The sequence below is a fragment of the Somniosus microcephalus genome, chromosome 33, assembly GCF_052327205.1.
Source record: "Somniosus microcephalus isolate GS21.2 chromosome 33, FLI_Smic_1.0, whole genome shotgun sequence".
NCBI classification, from domain to species: domain Eukaryota; kingdom Metazoa; phylum Chordata; class Chondrichthyes; order Squaliformes; family Somniosidae; genus Somniosus; species Somniosus microcephalus.
Genome location: NC_141019.1, coordinates 28,815,647 through 28,835,536, shown reverse-complemented (window position 1 = coordinate 28,835,536; position 19,890 = coordinate 28,815,647). Strand labels below are relative to the sequence as shown.

Genomic DNA, 19,890 nt, shown 5'->3' with positions numbered 1-19,890 from the left:
TTTGCAGGTTGTCACACTGTGGTATCGAGCCCCTGAGATCCTCCTGGGGTGTAAATATTACTCCACTGCAGTAGACATCTGGAGTCTTGGCTGCATCTTCGCAGAAATGGTAACAGATTCTAAAGTTAGTGCAGCTCTGTGATAAGATAATGATTAAACTGAGAAATACATTAAAGAGCCACTTCCTTTAAAAAATTATATATATATATATATATAATTTTTTCCTCTTTGTATCTCCTCTTCTGCTTGATTTCACCCCCACCCCCACCCCCACCCTCCTTCCCCAGGCTGTACATCCTGGACAGGGGCTAGAGGGGAAGATGCAGTGTTTGTCAGCTTGGCTTTATAGTCTGGCAATATGGAGGTGTTGAAATGTAATCCGAAGTGGGACACTTGCTAGTTTTCCCCCCCTCCCACTTGCCAGGAAGTTTCAAGTCCTCAAACCAAACTTTTATCGGGAGACGGTCTGGCGTGAATGCCCATTTGAGGTGGACATTTGAGCGGTGGTCCCAGATGACGAGGGAGAGGGAGAGGGAAAGATCGATCCCATCTTTAACTAACACCGCTCTAATGATGAATGCTTTAAGGACGTGGAATGATTTTTTTGCACACTAGTCAGTTCCCCAATTCAGAGCAATTGACATGCTCCGTGGTTGTGTATCTTTCACCAGTTTGACATGATCTTAAACTTTGGAAATTGTACAGGGAACAAGCTTCCAGAAGTGTGTCTATTGACCGTTTGAATACAGAATGACTTGCACTGGCTTTAAATGCTTAATGTAATGAGTGATCTCTGTACCTGTGGTCTTTGAGGAGGTTTGAGAATCTACTTGTAAGACACTTTTGCACTATATAATGGTGCAGCCAACTGCAGACACATTGGTCTCCTTCTGCCACTGCACCCCATAGTGTGAACCAGTCCAGCTAGCTAATCCCAACAGCATCTTAGATCCACAAAGGTGTTGTGAGGATAAAGGAGCTGCTTTTATATAATGTATGTGTGGGGAGATGGTCCTGTGGGTTGCTCCCTGTGGGATTCCATATAAAAGAACCCAGCACCCCCATTGACAGCATCTCCTCGGCCCGAGTGTCAAGCCAGGAGCGTGGCACATGGACGTCGGTTCTCTGGAAAAGCCCAGCTGAAGCCCCTGTGTAACGTTTATATCGAGTGCCATGACGGGTGCAGCCAGGGACTACTGTAGCAAGGACAGATGTCCCACAAATTTAACGCAGTACGTTGCTGGGAGTAACGATTTGGAGATGCTGTATGGTGCCAACAGGTACGTCCGATTGAAGTTCATGGGCACACGTGACTTGCCCACCCGTACTAAGCAAGTCGTTCCCAACACCTGCCCTTTAGTGATCTGCACCACGTCTGTATTTCCTGGTTGCTGCCATAGATGAAGGGGACAAAACAAGGCAGGTTCAAGGTTTAATCCGTGGTCTGTTCTGAGTTGGCAGACCTTGCCATGGTGGTAGTAGTGGATCTCCGTCTCCTTGGGCTAGGGAAGGTTCCAGTTCCTAATGACTACCCAGTGATGTCTATTGGAAAAGTGTATGTTGTGCGGTCTTTACATTGGGCTCGGCTGTAATACCCGCCACCACTCGTGGCATTAGTTGTCTAGGCTCACGTGTGACGTTGGTTAAGGTACTCGAGGGCAGCTTGTGCTAATGGAACTGTACCCCAAAAGCAGTTGGCACCTTCAGGAGAGCAGGTTGAATGTAGATGTGGGAGAAAGACTGGAACCTGAATCTTGCTTCCTACGAATGGTTAAGTTTCTTGCACTCGAAGCACAGTTGTACAGCTCGGACAGCTCAGCTGCTCGCAGCGCTGATGTCATCCTTTTTAGATGTTCAAATTCTGTTGGCTGATTCGAGGTAATTGTGCAAGTGTTCCCAACATTGAAATGTTCCGTGTTGTTAAATATTTGTGTTCAGGATTGCATCAAAGCACAGTCCTGGAACACTGGCTGGCTGGTGCATGGCACGTAATTTCAGTTCAGTCTCTTGTCAGCTACACCTGACGCCAAAGGAAATATGCAGACTAGGTAAAACTTCCTGCATGTTGTTATTTTAGACTCTCTCCCTGCATGTTTAAAACCTCAGTGCCTGCATGTTTAAAACCTCAGTGCTGTGGCATGATGAGATGTCCACTTTTGAAAATGTAAGAAGTCGCACAACACCACATTATAGTCCCAACAGCTTTATTTGAAATCACAAGCTTTCGGAGCGCTGCTCCTTCGTCAGGTGAAGGACGAAGAAGCAGCGCTCCGAAAGCTTGTGATTTCAAATAAAGCTGTTGGACTATAACGTGGTGTTGTGTGACTTCTTACATTTGTCCACCCCAGTCCAACACCGGCATCGCCACACCATGGCCACTTTTGAAAAGGCTTCCATTTGCTCACCAATGTGGTTGTTTCTTTGTTGAATTGTTTTGCTGGTCAAGAGCTTCTTTTGCCCCCATGACTCACCTGTGCAAAGCCCATTACTTCCACTTGGAAGCATTGAGAACCATAATGGATGGCAGTCGAGCACAGACCATTGTCGCCTGCAATATGTGGCAAGGATTAAATGCACAATCTTCACTTAAATATAGAAAGTGAGATAGCCATGTGGTGAAGGGAGGAGGAAACGCATCTTTTCATCTGATTTAATATATGCCAGATTGCCTGGAGTGTGGTGGGATGGGACACAAAGATGTCTATTCAGAGTCCTGTGTTCCCAAGGAAATATTTCAGTGCCTTTGATTACGATCATTAGCACTCAGATGATCTCCCAGCCTCTCTCTCTACCCTGGTGCCTGTGTGATCAAGCTCATCAGGTTTTCCCTTGGGGCAGTGAGAGTAGGTCATGATGTGGTGCGTGACTTTGGTGTGATAGGGTTGGGGGGAAAGTGGGGGGGGGAAACATGAAGAAATGTTCAAAGCCACTGCCTTATCTCCACTGAACCATTTCTCATAAAGACTAGTTTTAACTTTTTTAATCTGGTAAAATCACTTCAATATCCTCCATTTGATTTTTGTTTTCATTTATTATTTCATTGAAAGGCAACTGGGCGCTACCCCCCCCCCCCCCCCCCACCATTTCCTTTCCTGCCCGTCCTACCGCCCCCATTCATCAGACCGGATAGCTGCTCCTAGCCCTCTGCCATTATTGCCTCTCCCTCTCTGGAAGCATCAATCCTCTGCTTGGGAGCTTGCTGTGCACAGGTGAACCACTCTGTGTGGCTCATGTGCCACCCATCTTGATGCATGTTTTTTTCCTTAACCCTGCAGTACTAGCTTCAGCTCTCTAAAGAAAATGACATCGAGTCTACAGCACAGAAACAGGCCATTCGGCCCAACCAGTCCATGTCGGTGTTTATGCTCCACTCGAGCCTCCTCCTGTCTTTCCTCATCTAAATCTATCAGCGTAACCCTCTATTCCCTTCTCCCTCATACGCTTATCCAGCCTCCCCTTAAATGTATCGATACCATTCGCTTCAACCACTCCCTGTGGTAGCGAGTTCCACATTCTCACCACTCTCTGGGTAAAGAAGTTTCTTCTGAATTCCCTATTTGATCTCTTGGTGACTATCTTATATTGATGGCCTCTAGTTATGCTCTTCCCCACAAGTGGAAACACTCTCACTGTATCTACTCTATCAAAACCATTCATAATTTTAAAGACTTCTATTGGATCGCCCCTCAGCCTTCTCTTTTCAAGAGAAAAGAGACCCAGCCTGTTCATCCTTTCCTGATAGGTATAACCTCGCATTTCTGTTATCATCCTTGTAAATATTTTTTTGCACACTCTCCAGTGCCTATGTATCCTTTTTTATAATATGGCGACCAGAATTATGCACTGTACTCCAAGTGTGGCCTAACCAAGGTTCGATACAAGTTTAGCATAACCTCTCTACTTTTCAATTCAATCCCTCTAGAAATAAACCCTAGTGTTTGGTGAGCTTTTTTTATGGTATTGCTAACCTGAGTCACTACTTTTAGTGATTTGTGTATTTGTACCCCGAGATTCCTTTGCTTGTCTATCCCATTTAGAATCTTCTTTTCCAAGTAATATGCGACCTCCTTTATTTTTCTCATATTTATGGCTCCTAGTTTTGGACAGAGCTGTCCCCTTGAGCATCCTACCTGTCTTGGGGCAGCTGGATGGCAAGGCCTGTCTTGGTTTGCGCACCGCCCGTTACTGTGCTGGATGACCCAGCAAAGCTCTGCACACAGTTCATTGTTGAGCGCACCAGAATGACCACCTTGTGGCTTGGATCGTGCTGTAAAAATCCTTGCTCGGTACAGGTGAGGTGATCAGAGATGTTCACTTAGCCCCACTCTAATATCACTATGTTGAAGGATCATTTTGTATTAATAGGGTAGATGTATCCCAGTTTGTACTATCGTTCCAATATTTGTCTGTGTTTTTTTTGGAATAGATTGTTGATTTAGTTCTGAGTTGCTTTGTTCTGGTCAAGTACCGTTTTGTTGTTGGATAATTCAAAATGGAGATCGTGATCTAAAATCTATAAACGTACCAGAAACCCAAGATACCATTGATTTTGGGCCCTACCATTCATTTCGGGCACTACCTCGGCGCCCCTGGGTTAGGGAGAGTAGAATCGGATGGGATTCAGTGACTGGGAGGACAAAAGTGTGAATGTTATGGAGGACAGAGTTAGGCTTGGCTTATGATGTGCTCCACAGTTGAATAGCCTTCCAATGCTTGTTGCCTAGGCTCGCACGTGAAGAATGGTCACTTGGGCGAGGTAGTGGAGGATGCCTGGCGCCCGTGGAACTCTACCCCAGTAAGGAGACAACCTTTCGAGAGGAGAAGGAGGCAGAGGAAGATATCCCTGCACAAGGAAGACGCCTTCTTGTCTAACCCTGTGCTACCACAGAGAACCTTTTTGCACCCACAGTGAGAGAGGGGAAATTTAGGTTGCTGACTGTTGTCCCATGCATGTTCTATCTTGCAGTAGTGTTCATTGTACAAGGAGCAGAATAAACAGAGCTCCTCTGAAATCTGCTTTCAAATGGCTGTATTGTTTAAGTGTGGTGCATGATTCCAGTGTGCTGGGCTCATGATGTAACGGACCTTGTTGACCCAGTCGCCTTGGGGTAGAAAGTCTTGCCCTCCATTCTACGCATAGTTTTGCCTTTTTGTTGCATAGTATAACCACTGTGTTTTGTGGAATCATAAGGAATTCGGTGAAGCAGTAATTGTGTGCTTCACGCTGTGCGGTTATTGGAGGTGGTGGGGGGGGAGAAAGAGTTCACTGTTAATGAAATATTCAAACCAGTTGAGCTCAATCTGTAACCATTGCACAACCAGATTACCGTGCGTGTGTTGCAGTGAAACCATATTTCTTTCATCTGCAGCCCTAAAGTTGCAACCTAACTGTATAATGTGGAACACTAGATCATACCTTAGTATGGCAAGAGGACACAAGCACATTGGTGGCACCATTGCTGTGTCAGACTTCTTAACCTTTCCAAGTCAGGACCTGGATGTTGTTATCATCCATTTGCAAAAATGGATGTGGAAATGGAGATGTTAATTGCTTTTTAAAAAAAACTTCTTGGAAAGGGCCCTGATGGTGAAACTTCCATTTTAAAGATGGGCATTGACCCCATGTCTGTAGACTGGAGATTCTGCATCCAGTGGCTCAGTGGGCCGCACCCTCACCTACTGAGTCAGAAGGTTGTGGGTTCAAGTCCCATTCCAGAGACTTGAGCACAAAAATCTAGGCTGACACTCCAGTGCAGTACTGAGGGAGTGCTGCACTGTCGGAGGTGCTGCCTTTCGGATGAGACGTTAAACCGAGGCCCTGTCTGCCCTCTCGGATAGACATAGACGATTCCATGGCATTATTTCGAAGAAGAGCAGGGGAGTTCTCCCCGCCCCCTCCCCCCTCCCCCCCCCCGTGTCCTGGCCAATATTTATCCCTCAATCAGCATAACTTAAACAGATTATCTGGTCATTATCACATTGCTGTTTGTGGGAGCTTGCTGTGCGCAAATTGGCTGTCGCGTTTCCTGCATTACAACAGTGACTACACTTCAAAAAGTACTTCGTTGGCTGTAAAGCGCTTTGGGACGTCCGGTGGTCATGAAAAGCGCTATATAAATGTAAGTCCTTTTTTTTGGTAAAACAATATAGTGCCTTCAATCTATATCAGTAATTGGCTGTCTATTAATATTGTACTGGGCTGCTTCTGGTGGCTCAGTGGGTAAATGCATTGCCATGCAAACCAAGAAGGCCCCAGGCACAATCCTTGGTCTGTGCTGACTGCACTGACCTCTGCCAGGGAAGCACTGGGGGGCACTACAATTAGCCTTGGTGTCCCTGTTCCTGGCCTCTGTTGGAAAGTGTACGTGCGCATTGTGGACAGGATCAGACTCGGCTTTGATTTGCACCACCCCCTGCTTGCATGTTTAAATGGTCTGCTGACGCTTGTTGTCTGGACATGTGTATGAAGCATAGTCACTTGGCTGGTGTGCCAGAGAGTTGCTGGCCTTTGTAAAACTGTACCCCAGCAAGAGTCAGCAACTTCAGGACACAGAGGGAGGAAGGGAGGGGATTGGGTAGGGGTGGATGCTTGAGTTCCCATTTATCTGATGCTCTAGAGGTAGACTGGATACTTCCCTGTGAAACTCCAGGGGTGCACTGTTGTGGCGAGACAGCAGGCTGGTTTACTAAAACAATATTGACCATTCTGTTTTTGTTGGTCTCAGATCACAAGGAGAGCCTTATTCCCTGGAGACTCTGAGATTGATCAGCTGTTTCGCATTTTCCGAACCCTCGGAACGCCAGATGATGTGGTCTGGCCCGGAGTAACCTCCATGCCTGATTACAAACCCACATTCCCAAGCTGGATTCAGCAGGATCTTGGTAAAGTGGTCCCCCCTCTGGACGAGGTTGGCAGGGACCTGTTAGCGGTGAGTAATGAGATACGAGTGCGAGCAGCACGTCATGTAAAGGTTTCAAATGGATTTAGTAACCTACAGATGAGCAGTCTGTGGAACTCCATCCAGAAGCCCAGGATGCCCGGGAATGTGAGAAAATTGGGAAGGGAATTTTAAAATGTCCGTCTATAGCTCTGCATTGGTTTGAAATGAAGAAGCCAATATAGTGGTAGTTATTTAACAGTCAGAAGGTCACTGACAACTTTCACTCTTCTAACTTTAACTTTGAAACCAGAGCCACCTCAGAACCAAATGCAAGCGTAGCTTGGAGAAAATGGAAGTTTTCTATACTTCTATCTTCCTCCAGTGTACCCAAATTATAAAAACCTGGAAATAATTTACACTTGGCTCTGGTACAAGTATGGAGTGGGGCGAGAGTTTGTATTTGAAACAAACTGGTAACCTCTATAAAGACTTGATGCTCATTCTACTCACCTCAATGCTTCACTTATTTTATCTCTACTTTCTGTCTTAATTTTTAGCATTGAACTTTATATAAAAAAAAACTGTGTTGTTGAAAGTTCTGACTCAATTTAAATGTAAGAGGTGTATGTTACTGGAAACTGACCCACTTCGATTCCTCTTTCTTGCAGCAAATGCTTCAGTACGATCCAAGCAAGCGGATCTCGGCGAAGAGCGCCCTGTCCCACCCGTTCTTCCAAGATGTGACCACACCCATCCCTCACCTTCGAGCTTAAAATTCAGCCGATCGATCGCTGGTCTGGAAAGCCTGAAAAGTCACTTGTAGGGAACTGCCGAGACAGTGTCTATTCGTACTGTCTGCTCAGTCTTTAGTCGCAGAAGTGCCAAAGATCCATGCGTTGACCATTCACGTCTCCACAGCTTTTATTTAACAAGTTCCATATGATTTTTGTGAACATTGAGATTTAACTTTTTTATTGAAGTATTTTTCACATTCCTTGACTAAATGGATGATCCCCAGTTGGCCTTCTTCGTGGGACCATCCTGGTTGGGACTAATTCAATTGGAAAGCTTCTGATTTATCGTATATCAATCTATCGCAGTACAGAGGGCCACAATAATTGTGCAGTTGTGCTTTATTTTTCCATTCCTAAAGTAAGCTGTGATAATTGTGACCAGTCAACCAGAACAATACTAATAAAACCCTGTTGCGATCCTTTCATCTAAAAGGAAGTTACATTTCCATTATAGAAATGTCCCAATGGCTCAGAGATGCAAATCTCCATCTCTGAGCCATATAAACCAGGAAGGTTCCAGTTTGATTCTCGGTATCTACTGATTTCAGCCAGGGCTAAGGTGGGGGTGTTACAATTGGCTGGGTTAGGGAGAGGCCAAGGTTCCACTTCCTGGTTGCTATCTAGCGACCTTTGCTGGCAGTATGCATGTATGGATACGTGATGACATGGATGTGATACTCCCCACAGTTGGATGGTCAGCTTGCACTCATTGTCCAGGCTGGCATGTGAAGAATGGCCTTTTAGGCAAGGTAGCAGAACCCCCCCCCTCATTGAGCTCAAGTGAGAGTTGATGTTTGGAGAGGAGAGTAGAAAATTTAAAAAGTAACGGGATGATAGCTCAGTGAATATATGCAGTGCACGTTGTGCTGCTGAGTCGTAAAGGATTCTGGTGCTAAATTAGCTAATCGCGGCCAGGTTAGCAGTGAGGACACTATATAATTGGCCAGAGTGACACTGGGCTAGGAAGGGAGAAAGGGAAATTGGCCCGGGTTCCTGTTCTTGGTCACTATCCAACCATCTCTACCAGAAAATGTGTCTTGTGTGGATGTTGGGTAAGCACAGGGTGAGGTATGAGTCAGGAAAGGAGAGGGGGTGGAAATTGGTCGAAAGAGGAAAAAAGATTACCAGAGATTACATCAATAATGTTGTAACAATATGAATTGACCAATTGGGTGTTCACCTAGCAGGTTTATTTTGTAGTTGGAGCGGGTAGTTTCTTGTGGCTAGTTGGGAAGGTCACGTTAGATCAATACACAATAATTAATTCAGCTCAATAACCTCACATTGAGGCGTTTTGTCTCTCCCTGCAGGAAACATGACTGCTGTCATTCAGTCATTGTCATGTACTAGATGCTGACGCTTGGGGTAAAGACTGTGCTGTAGGTCCTGATGGGTGAATCTGATCCACCTCTTTCCTGTTCGTCTGAGTCGTAACTCCAGTTGGCACAATCCCGAGGGGCAGACACGGGTCTAACATTACTGAACAATACTGAAGGGAACAGGGAAAGCACGAGCACTAAGCACGGGAAACAAAGAGGGTATTGATCTGCACTAAGAAGATGTGCAAGCTAATGCTCAGAAACTAAAATTATATGAAACTTTTGGAGTGTCTGGTCTTTAATTCAGGTTGCCTACACTTTAGTTGAGTCCACAATTTCACAAAAGCTTAATTAGAACTGTGCAGGTTAGGATGAATGGATACTGTCACTTCAAGATTATATGGAAATGTGCATTTTTGAACCATTTCTTTGATGTTTTAATCTGTTGTATGTAATTCTAATCTTGGATCTATGAAGGGATATTTTACAGTGTTGTGAGACTGGATATAAATATTATGTTATCTACACAAGCTCATCCGAATCCTTATTGGAGTTTAACCAGCGCTGGTCCATGTGAATGCAATCTAGTTATTCTGGGCCAATGTTGTGGCCAATTTACCCTACATTGGTAGAAGGTTCAGTGTTTGAGATTAGTTGGCGGTTTGCACTGGGAACCAGCATCTCTCCCAACCCAAACATACCAAGCAATTATATAAGCGTACGGCCTCCACTGTGCTTTGCTGATGGTGGTTTCCAATTAACCCATGGACTGGATAATGTGGTCCTAATGGTCAACAAAACACGAGAGTAGGGTTCTCCCTAAGCAAATCAAACCCAGTGGGTAATCTGATGAAGAAACTGTTGCCACTTGGCCTAAATCGCCACGGCACCTCCCTGTGATATCTTCAAAATGGCAGAAATTCTGGTAAAATGATTGTTCCCAAAATCCTACAATGTCTCATTTGGGAAAATCTGGGATGCAGCAGCAGTAGCAGCAATGGAACTGCAGAACCCCTGAGGAAAAACAGAATGAGATCATTGACCCAAATATGTAAAGTGGTTGAGACTCTGGGGCCCCTTCAGTAACTCCGGTATGTCAAGGTACTGCTTGGTGTGGAACTGAGCCAGGCAGATGAGGAAAGTCCCTGGTCCAGTCCTTAGTCTGTACTGAGTTAGGTGGTGCCACTGTTGGTCTTGGTGTCCCTGAGCTAGAAAAGGGGGATGCTTCAGTGAACTTTGTCTCCTGCTCCATTGTAAAGTCTCCCCTGGCCATTCACTAAAGCCTTGGCCCAAGGCGCTAACTCACCCCACAGTAGTAACGAAATCCATTTCAGACTGTGGGCTTGAGGTATTTTAAAAAGCGGGAAATTGATAAAGCAATTGAAGGTAAATTTATATTTACGAACTTAAATCTTGTTCAGATGTAAATTGGATGGTTATTTAAATATTTCATGCACATTAAAATTATGCCTATGAACAGTTTCCTTTTAATTTAGGGATGTTGCAAATTCTGGTTTCCTTGGCGATCTGTTTCTGTGCTTCTCCCCTTTTGGGAGATGAACTGTGGTTGCAATGGGGGCCTCGTCTGTCCAACCTTTGCCAAAATAATGGGCTTAAGTATAACTTTGACTGTTGTCACCAAATGTTGAGTCTGGGGGTGAGTTCTGTCTGGTCTTTTTTAACTGAGAGGGAGATTCATGGGATTTGCATTTGCCCTGTTTTAACTCTGTGGAAAATTAAAAATATTTGTTGACTGAATTGTCTGTCTGCTGAAAAAGTTGGATCCAATACCACACACACTTGGATGGTAGAAGGAATCTGGTGTCTGCATTTCTTGTGTGAGCCAGAAAAAGAAGAGGCGTTTTGATCTCCATTTCGAGTGCTTCGAGCTGTGACTTTTCTTGCCGAGTTTCTAATCTGGACTTCAGTGTCCCATCATTAGTTGGACATTTCAATCTGGAGATGTGTTGAAGCATGTCACTCTTCAGCTATGATCATATTGAATGGCGGAGCAGGCTCGAAGGGCCGAATGGCCTACTCCTGCTCCTATCTTCTATGTTTCTAAACTGCTAGGAGGCCTGTCTTGAGCACTGCAGGCTTGGTATCAATAGATATCATTTTATTTTATTGTAATTGACTATTACCAGAATAAAGGTCCTGTGATTTCATCACAATTGTTGATCTTTCAATAATTAAAACTGAAAATGCTGGAACTATCCAGCGAGTCTGTCACTTCAGTCGGTGTGGTGCCCACCAGTCCCAGGAATGCCTTATAGACACCAGAAATAAGATAGTTTTGTTTTATAAGTTTCATTTTGTCTTGGTGAAAGTTTATTTTATGGTTAAGTTCTTTTAGTTGTGCCTCTTTATATTAAAAAAGGACCCATTTAAAATTGGTTCTGTTGATGACACTGGGGCAACCCATTGTAATCCTTATGGATTTGTTAGAAAAAGGCAAGAAGTAAGGTTGAATGTTTCCACTTTTATTTCACATATTTATTAAATAAAGTGCTTTTATTTCAGGTTGTAAGCAGTTTTCAATTTCTATTAAACCTTTCAGTGTTGTGCAGAGAGCACACTTGCTGTCTGTATCTGCTGTGACAGCCCCTGATGCCGAGATCCTAACCCCTGTGCTTGTTGCATTTATTTCATGAGACTACTGTGGTACACAACCCATGAATCTTGCACTGCCATAAGAGGAAGGAAGGAGGATTTGTGACTGGGATTGCAACCTCAAGATATCTATTGGTTCTAAACCGAAATAGACTGGCAAAGCTGGGGGAGCTTAGTTGCTGGAGTACTGGACTTGGGGTCAAAATCATTACAGTGCAATCAACCTTTAATCCTTCTGCGATGGATAAAAATCAATACAGTGCTTGGGCACACTCGGTATTTGTCCTTCGATGCTCCCAATTGTTTGGAAACCTAGATTTATAGCATGATACAGCACAGAGGGAGGCCATTTGGCCCGTTGTGCCTGTGCTGGATGGATCAGCACTCCAGCCCCTCGCCATTTGCGTCTAGTGCAGACTTTCATGGGTTTATTATCTCTCAATATTGGTACATTATTTTGAATTCTGTTTATTGAACCAGCATTATGCTTTTATTTCACCCTGTGCACGAATAACACAGGAAGATTGTTCTTCATCCTTGCCACATATTGCAGGCGTCACAAAGCAGGGAATATTAATATTAAAACAGATCCTGAAACCTCATCACCATGGGAACTATCAACCTTGGTGTTATTGACTAAAGATAAAGGCCCTGAAATTCCATGTGGTGCATTGTGCTGGATTTGCACCAATAAGTCAGGACTTGAACCCATCAATGCTGTGCAGAGCGGCATCTGCTAAGACTTGCTGGGTCAGTCCATTTAAATAGCCATTGATGGTTCTCTTGTGTAAAACGGGAGTACTGTGCTGGGATGATTGGAAACCAGAGTGCATTCTTTTTAAAAAGCCGATTCTGGCTGGAGATTGCAACAGCAAGCTGGGGTAGCAACAGATAAGTAGGAAAATTGACGGGCAGGTAGCTGCAGTAACTAGATGGCGTGTGTGCATTTTGTCCCACTTTTCAAGAATGTCTTTCCGGGGAGGACCTGGCAGAGATGGCCAAAGAGGCACAAAAGAAGAGCATACAATTTCAATGAGATTGACCGCTGAACCCTCCTCGAGATTCAGCAAAGGAGAGGGAGACTACTGGGTCTCCCATGAGAGCTAGCTGCAAAAAAATGCCTTGTGCCATGTGGAGGGAGGTGACACTTGTACTGAGTGCCAATTCTCTCACCTGCAGAACTCCAGACTAGTGCTGCAAGAAGTTCAATGACCTGATCAGGGCAGGAAAGGTAACACACCGGCCACACTCCCTTTTCTTCCTTCAGCACCAGCGCAGTCTTAATCCTCAAAGTAACTGCTGTACAACTAACCCTTCACAATGCACTCTGGTAAGGGGGATGCTAACTTGGGAAATTACAGTATATGTCACCATCTCCCCAAACAGTAATTGCATGCACAACCGTAAAATCCTTTCCTCTGCTTTGTAACAGGTTAATGCCGCCAGCTCTCTTGCATCAGTTGACTGATGCTACCTAGGAGACAGCTGTCAAGTGCTAGTTTTCACCTCATTCACTCAATCTTGTCGCAGGAGAAACTTGCGCACAATGCCGATGAGAAGCAGGGGCACTGTAGGGGGCATCCCCGACAGCATGGAGCTCGGCCCCTACGAGACGCAGGCCAGCGAGCTGCTGGCGAGGTGCTCTGCTCCGGTTGTAGGAAATGGTAAAGCTGGGGCCAAAGCGCCGGCAGCAGTTTAGTGGGGTGCACATATGCACAGTCACCGCAGCGTCTCTGTGAAGCAGCACACTGCCACAATCTTCTACCTCTTCTCTGTCTCTTTAATCCCAGCACAATTATGGTCACTCATTCTTAGCTTGTATCCTCCTTTCCTGCAGGTCCAGCACAGCAGAGGGGAGAGGGGGGGTTTCGGTAGGTAGCTGATGAGGAAGGTGGTGATAAAGAGCAGGGAAATCATCCTAGAAGACAATGACCATGATGATGCTGAGGAGGATGATGATAACAAGGCAGAGGATGTGAAGGTTAAGCCTACCCATGAGTCTCTGGATCCAGATTGTGCCCCATGTTCCTCTGTTGCAACCCCCTTGATCTCACCCCCTGCATCACTTACTTTTTCCATTCCCACGTACCACCTCAGATACTTTCATTGAGGGGGAGTTAGATAGCATTAGTGTGGATGTGGCCTTCGGTCGCCTGAGGAAGAGAGTGTTTGAAGACCAGGACCCTCAAACCCGGCACTAAGCTCATGGTCTACAGAGCAGCAGTGATACCCGCCCTGCTTTATGCCTCAGAGACATGGATCATGTACAGCAGGCACCTCAAAGCACTGGAGAGGTACCACCAACGCTGCTGCCGCAAGAACTTAAGAGAAGGATGTGGCACTGGGTGATTGATAGAGCATGAAGGAGCCAGAGGAATGGGCGAGGATGTGTCACCTTGCCAGGGGAGGCCAAGGAGGAGGCTGCCCATAGCTTTGGAGTCAGAGGATCCCAATCTCATGGGTACTTGCCTGAAAAGAAGGAACATCCCACCTCAGTGCAGGCTCTGAGGTCAATCTCCGAGCATGTGCGGCAACTGACAGATGTGAATTTCGAGTCCACAGCTCTCATATGCAACAATATCACGGAAGCATCGTCTTCGTTGCAGCCACTAGTGGAGCGAGTGGCAGCGTCACTGGAATCCGCAGCACACCCCCAGCTAAGAAGCGACCAGAGACCAGTCGGTGCTTCCATCACCACAAACGCACTGATGGCAGCTCTGATGGCAGTAGGAGACAGATTAGGCAGCACCCTGCATACTGGCTTCCACACTCTGGGGACTAGCATGCAGGCTGCTGTCTCTCAGGGTTTTTTTGGGAGCTGATAGCTGCCGTTAAACCATCCGGGCCTGCTAATCAGTGGGTCACAGATCCAGGGCCCAGTGGAATGGTAAAAGAAAAATGAAAGACTTGCATTTCTATAGCGCCTTTTACGACCACCGGACGTCCCAAAAGTGCTTTACTTTTTGAAGTGTAGTCACTGTTGTAATGCAGGAAACGTGGCAGCCAATTTGCGCACAGCAAGCTCCCACAGACAGCAATGTGATAATGACCAGGTAATCTGTTTTAGTGATGTTGGTTGAGGGATAAATATTGGCCCAGGACACTGGGGAGAACTCCCCCTGCTCTTCTTCAAAATAGTGCCGTGGGATCTTTTACATCCACCAGAGAGCAGACGGGGCCTCGGTTTAATGCCTTATCTGAAAGACAGCACCTCCGACAGTGCAGCACTCCCTCAGCACTGCACTGGAGTGTCAGCCTAGATTTTTGTGCTCAAGTCTCTGGCTTAAACCTACAATCTTCTGACTCAGAGGCGAAAGTACAACCCACTGAGCCACAGCTGACACTTCATAACCATTAGGCTTCTGTGTCCCACACTGTGCAGTAAAAATCTGATCCATGGTAACAAATCTCAATTCTTGCCTTGTTACTCCCTCCCGACCACAAAGTCTGGTGACGTTCTCACATTGCGGCATGTTTCAGGTGGAGTGACTTGTTTTCCCTTACAAGATCACAATGGATGTAGGCGGCCATTCGGCCCATCCATCCAGCCAGACTGACCCTCAAGTTCTCCCATTGCAGTATTCAATTGGTTCTTAAATGATGCCTTTGAAGGTGGGTGAGCGCCTTGGGACGTTTTACTACGTTAAAGGCACTATATAAATGCAAGCTGTTCTTATAACATAGGGAAACGCGGCAGCCAATTTGCACATAGCAAGGACCCACAGATAGAAATGAATAAACGACCAATTAAAAATGTTAGTTTTGGGGATGAATGTTGGTCACGACACAGGGAGAATTTCCCTGCAATTCTTCTAAACTGCCAAGGGATCATTTATGTCCAGCTTGAGGGGGCAGACAGGGCCTCGGTTTAATGTCTCATCCGAAAGACGGCACCTCCAACAGTGCAGCACTCAGTACTGCATTGGAGTTTCAAAAAAAGACTTGCATTTCTATAGCGCCTTTCACAACCTCAGGACGTCCCAAAGCACTTTACAGTCAATGAAGTACTTTTGAAATGTAGTCACTGTCGTAATGTAGGAAACATTGCACCCAATTTGCGCACAGCAAGGTCCCACAAACAGCAATGAAATAAATGACCAGATTACTTGTTTTTTAGTGATGTTGGTTGAGGGATAAATATTGGCCAGGACACCGGGGATAACGCCCCTGCTCTTCTTCGAAATAGTGCCATGGGATCTTTTACGTCCACCTGAGAGAGCAGACGGGGCCTTGGTTTAACATCTCATCCAAAAGACGGCACCTCCGACAGTGCAGCCCTCCCTCAGTACTGCCCTGGAGCGTCAGCCTAGATTTTTGTGCTCAAGTCTCCGGAGTGGGACTTGAACCCACAAGATATTAAATGGTGTAGAAAAGTTTATTCTGGAATATTACTTTAAATTAAACTGTGTGAATAGGACAAGGGGATGCAGGTTCAAAGTAATAGAATTTTTTTAAGACTGAAAGCAAGACGTTCTCCTTTACGCAGAGAATGGTGAATACTTGTAACGGACTTCTGGGAGACTGGTGGAGGTGAAAACCCTGGAATCATTTAAGAAACAATTAGATGCAGCAATGATGGGGGAGGGGGGAGTAAGGGTCATTCTGGATTAATTAAGATGGGCCAAATGGCCTTCTTCATTGGTCAGTATCTTGTAATCAACACCATCATCATCTTGTTCCAACACCATCATCAAGTTTGCGGATGATACCACGGTAGTAGGCCAGATCACCAACAACGATGAGTCAGCCTACAGGGAGGAGGTCCAGCATCTCGTGAAGTGGTGCGCCGATAACAACCTGGCCCTTAACATCAAGAAAACCAAAGAAATCATTGTGGACTTCAGGAAGTCTAAAGGCGGAAGTCACACCCCCATCCACATCAATGGGGCTGTGGTGGAAAGGGTGGACAGCTTTAAGTTCCTTGGAGTCCACATCACGGAAGATCTCTCCTGGTCCCTCAATACCTCCTCTCTGGTGAAGAAGGCCCAGCAGCGCCTATATTTCCTAAGGAGGCTGAAGGGATGTAACCTGTCACCCCTGATCCTCTCTAACTTTTACCGCTGCACAATAGAGAGCATCTTGACAAACTGTATCACAGTATGGTATGGCAGCTGTAGCTACTATGACCGGAAAGCCCTGCAGCGGGTAGTCAAAACTGCCCAACGCATTACCGGCACCCGGCTACCGACCATAGAGCACATATACCAGAAACGCTGTCTACGGAGGTCACGGTCCATCATCAAAGACACTACCCACCCCAGCCACAGTCTGTTCGCCCTCCTGCCATCTGGGAGACGCTACAGATGCATTCGCACCCGAACGACCAGATTTAGGAACAGCTTCTTTCCCAGGGCTGTCATCCTACTGAACTCCACAAATAAACTCTAAAGCCTGCACATCTGCCAATGCACTTTATTATGGTTATGTTTATTTTAATGTATTACAAGCCAAATGTATGTTGAATGTTTAAATGTCTTAATCTAAATGTACACTCTCGGGAGCCGCAAGCCTACATTTCGTTGTACTGCACTTGTGCACTAACAATGACAATAAAAGTTGATTTGATTTGATTTGATTTTGATGTTGAATCAGAGCATTTTCTGCAGCTCTGGTGAGTAACTAGACTCTTGCACTGTCATTTCTGGCCCCTTGATGGCGCCAGTCCAGTACTTATGGTCATTTCCAAGCTCATTCTGTGTTTTATAAAGGCGCAGCAGTGAAAGGTGTTTGTGAGGTTTGTACAACTATGAAAATGAGCCAATTACTGGGGAGCTTTTTTAGGAAGCTCAGCTCCTGGTTAACCAGTACCAGCTTGCTGCAGAAATTAAATTTGAATGCTGCCATCAGGGACCCTTTGTCTTTGATCAGATGCTATAGGTTCTACAGCGTATGGTTTTGTAAAGTAGTTTTCACTGTTTTATTTTAATTTTTATCAAAACTATGATAGAAAGAAAGATTTTTTGACAATGAGCATGATCTACACGATGATGTCTTTATGTCACCCATTGAATGACTACAGTCTCACCTGTGTACAAACAACTTATATATTTATAAACTGCATTTTAAAGAAAGACATGCATTTATATCGCACCTTTCACATCCTCAGAGTGTCCCAAAGCGCTTTACAGCCAGCGAAGTACTTTTTGAAGTGCAGTCACTGTTGTAATGTAGGAAACGCGGCAGCCAATTTGCACACAGCAAGCTCCCACAAACAGCAATGTGATAATGACCAGATCATCTGTTTTTAGTGATGTTGGTTGAGGGATAAATATTGGCCCCAGGACGCCGGGGAGAACTCCCCTGCTCTTCTTCGAAATAGTGGCCGCGGGATCTTTTACGTCCGCCCGAGAGAGCAGGCGGGGCTTCGGTTTAACGTCTCATCCGAAAGACGACGCCTCCGACAGGCCACGGCTGACACCTGAACATAGAAAAACATCCCGAGGCGATTCACAGAAGTATATAGTAAGACAAAAATTCACACCGAGCCAAAGCGGGCGATATTAGGTGAAATGAAAGAGATAAAAAAAACAAGCAGTTTTGGTCGCCTTACCTGAGGAAGGACGTTCTTGCCATGGAAGGAGTTCAGCAAAGATTCACCAGGTTGATACCTGGGATGGCAGGAGTGACGTATGAGGAGAGATTGTGTCGATTGGGCTTATACTCACTGGAGTTTAGAAGATTGAGAGGGGATCTCATCGAAACCTATAAAATTCTGTCAGGCCTGGACAGACTAGATGCAGGAAGGATGTTTTTGATGGCCGGGGAGTCCAGAACCAGGGGTCATAGTCTAAGGATAAGGGGTAAGCCAGTTAGGACTGAAATGAGGAGGAATTTCTTCACCCAGAGAGTGGTGAACCTGTGGAATTCTCTGCCACAGAGGGCAGTGGAGGCCAGTTCATTAAATATATTCAAGAAGGAGTTAGATATATTTCTTAAGGCTAAAGGGATCAAGGGATATGGGGAGAAGGCAGGGACAGGGTACTGAATTTGGATGATCAGCCATGATCTCATTGAATGGCGGAGCAGGCTCGAAGGGCCGAATGGCCTACTCCTGCTCCTATCTTCTATGTTTCTATCTTGCACCACACTGGAGCATCATGGCAATGTACTTTTATGTGCCTGGCAGATGGCGTTTCTGCCAACTACACAGCGTACGAGGTGAAAACTGACGGCAGCATTATCTGTGAAGGGTTGATTAACTATATGCATCGAATAAATAATACTTGCCAGAAATCTCTGAATGCGCAGTTGGTAAATGCAACCCCGGTGTAGTATTGAGACAGATCACAGAACTTCCCTGTTCAAGCCCCAATCTGTGTTCAGTTAGTTGAGCTGAAGTTATAGTTGTAGGTGTCAGCTGTGGCTAAGTGGGTAGTGCTCGCGCCTCTGAATGAGGAAAGTCTATGGGTTCAAGTCCCACTCCAGAGACTTGAGCACAAATTCTAGGCTAACACCCCTCGTCCACATGATTGGCTCAGTGAGTAACTCTCTTGCTTTTGCCTCAGGAAGTCTGTGGGTTCAAATCACATGGCAGAGGCTTGAATGCATAATCTATGCTGACACTTCAGTGCTGTACCAAGGGAGTGCTGTTGTGTTTCCTACATTACAATAGTGATTACACTTCAAAAGTACTTCATTAGCTGTAAAGCACTTTGGATGTTGTGAGGTCCTATAAATGTAAGTTCTTACTTATGGTTAGTTTGGAAATAAAAATACCAAATAAAAATATGGTGTAGTAGGGGGTGCTCTTCAGAGATTGGTGAGCAGTGTACTTTTTTTTTGGTGCACATAAAAACAAATAAACTGTAACTTAACTTACAACTTTAAATGAAACTTAATAAATTAAATTAAAATTTGGTTGCCGGGGGTGATGATGCACTCCAGTCCCCGCGGCATCCACCGGTCGCAGAAGGCCTCGAGCGTGCCGGCGGACACTGCGTGCTCCATCTCCAGGGCCACCCGGGCGCAAACGTGGCCACAGAAGAGAGGCAGGCAATCGGGCCGAACGACCCCCTCGACCACCCGCTGCCCGGACCAGTTAATGGCCACTTTGGCCAGGCCCAGGAGCAGTCCCACGAAGAGGTCCTCTGACCTGCCCGCTCTCCTCCGCACCGGGTGACCAATGATCAAGAGCGTGGGACTGAAGTGCAGCTAAAAAATCGAGGAGCAGCCCCTTCAAATAATGGAAGAGGGGCTACAACCTCTCACACTCCGTATATACATGGAAAACAGACTCCTGGTGAGCAGTGTAAAGTGAGCTTTACTCTGTCTCTAACCCATGAT

The 19,890-nt window shown here is 45.7% G+C and overlaps 1 protein-coding gene and 1 pseudogene across 3 annotated transcripts in view; both read left to right on the top strand.

Annotated features, from left to right (window-relative positions):
* cdk2 (cyclin dependent kinase 2) overlaps window positions 1-11,162 on the top strand; it is a 28,009-nt gene extending 16,847 nt beyond the window's left edge. For 2 of the 3 annotated variants that reach the window (XM_085972831.1, XM_085972828.1), the window contains 3 exons: window positions 8-124; window positions 6,726-6,929; window positions 7,550-11,162. In XM_085972831.1, the coding sequence (XP_085828957.1) occupies window positions 8-124; window positions 6,726-6,929; window positions 7,550-7,654 (426 nt within the window). In that variant the 3' untranslated portion in view covers window positions 7,655-11,162. The remainder of the gene's footprint in view (window positions 1-7; window positions 125-6,725; window positions 6,930-7,549) is intronic. The other variant, XM_085972830.1, reaches the window with a different exon arrangement.
* A 1,991-nt stretch (window positions 11,163-13,153) lies between these two features.
* On the top strand, window positions 13,154-14,429 carry LOC147097058 (uncharacterized; annotated as a pseudogene).
* The last annotated feature ends 5,461 nt before the right edge of the window (window positions 14,430-19,890 follow it).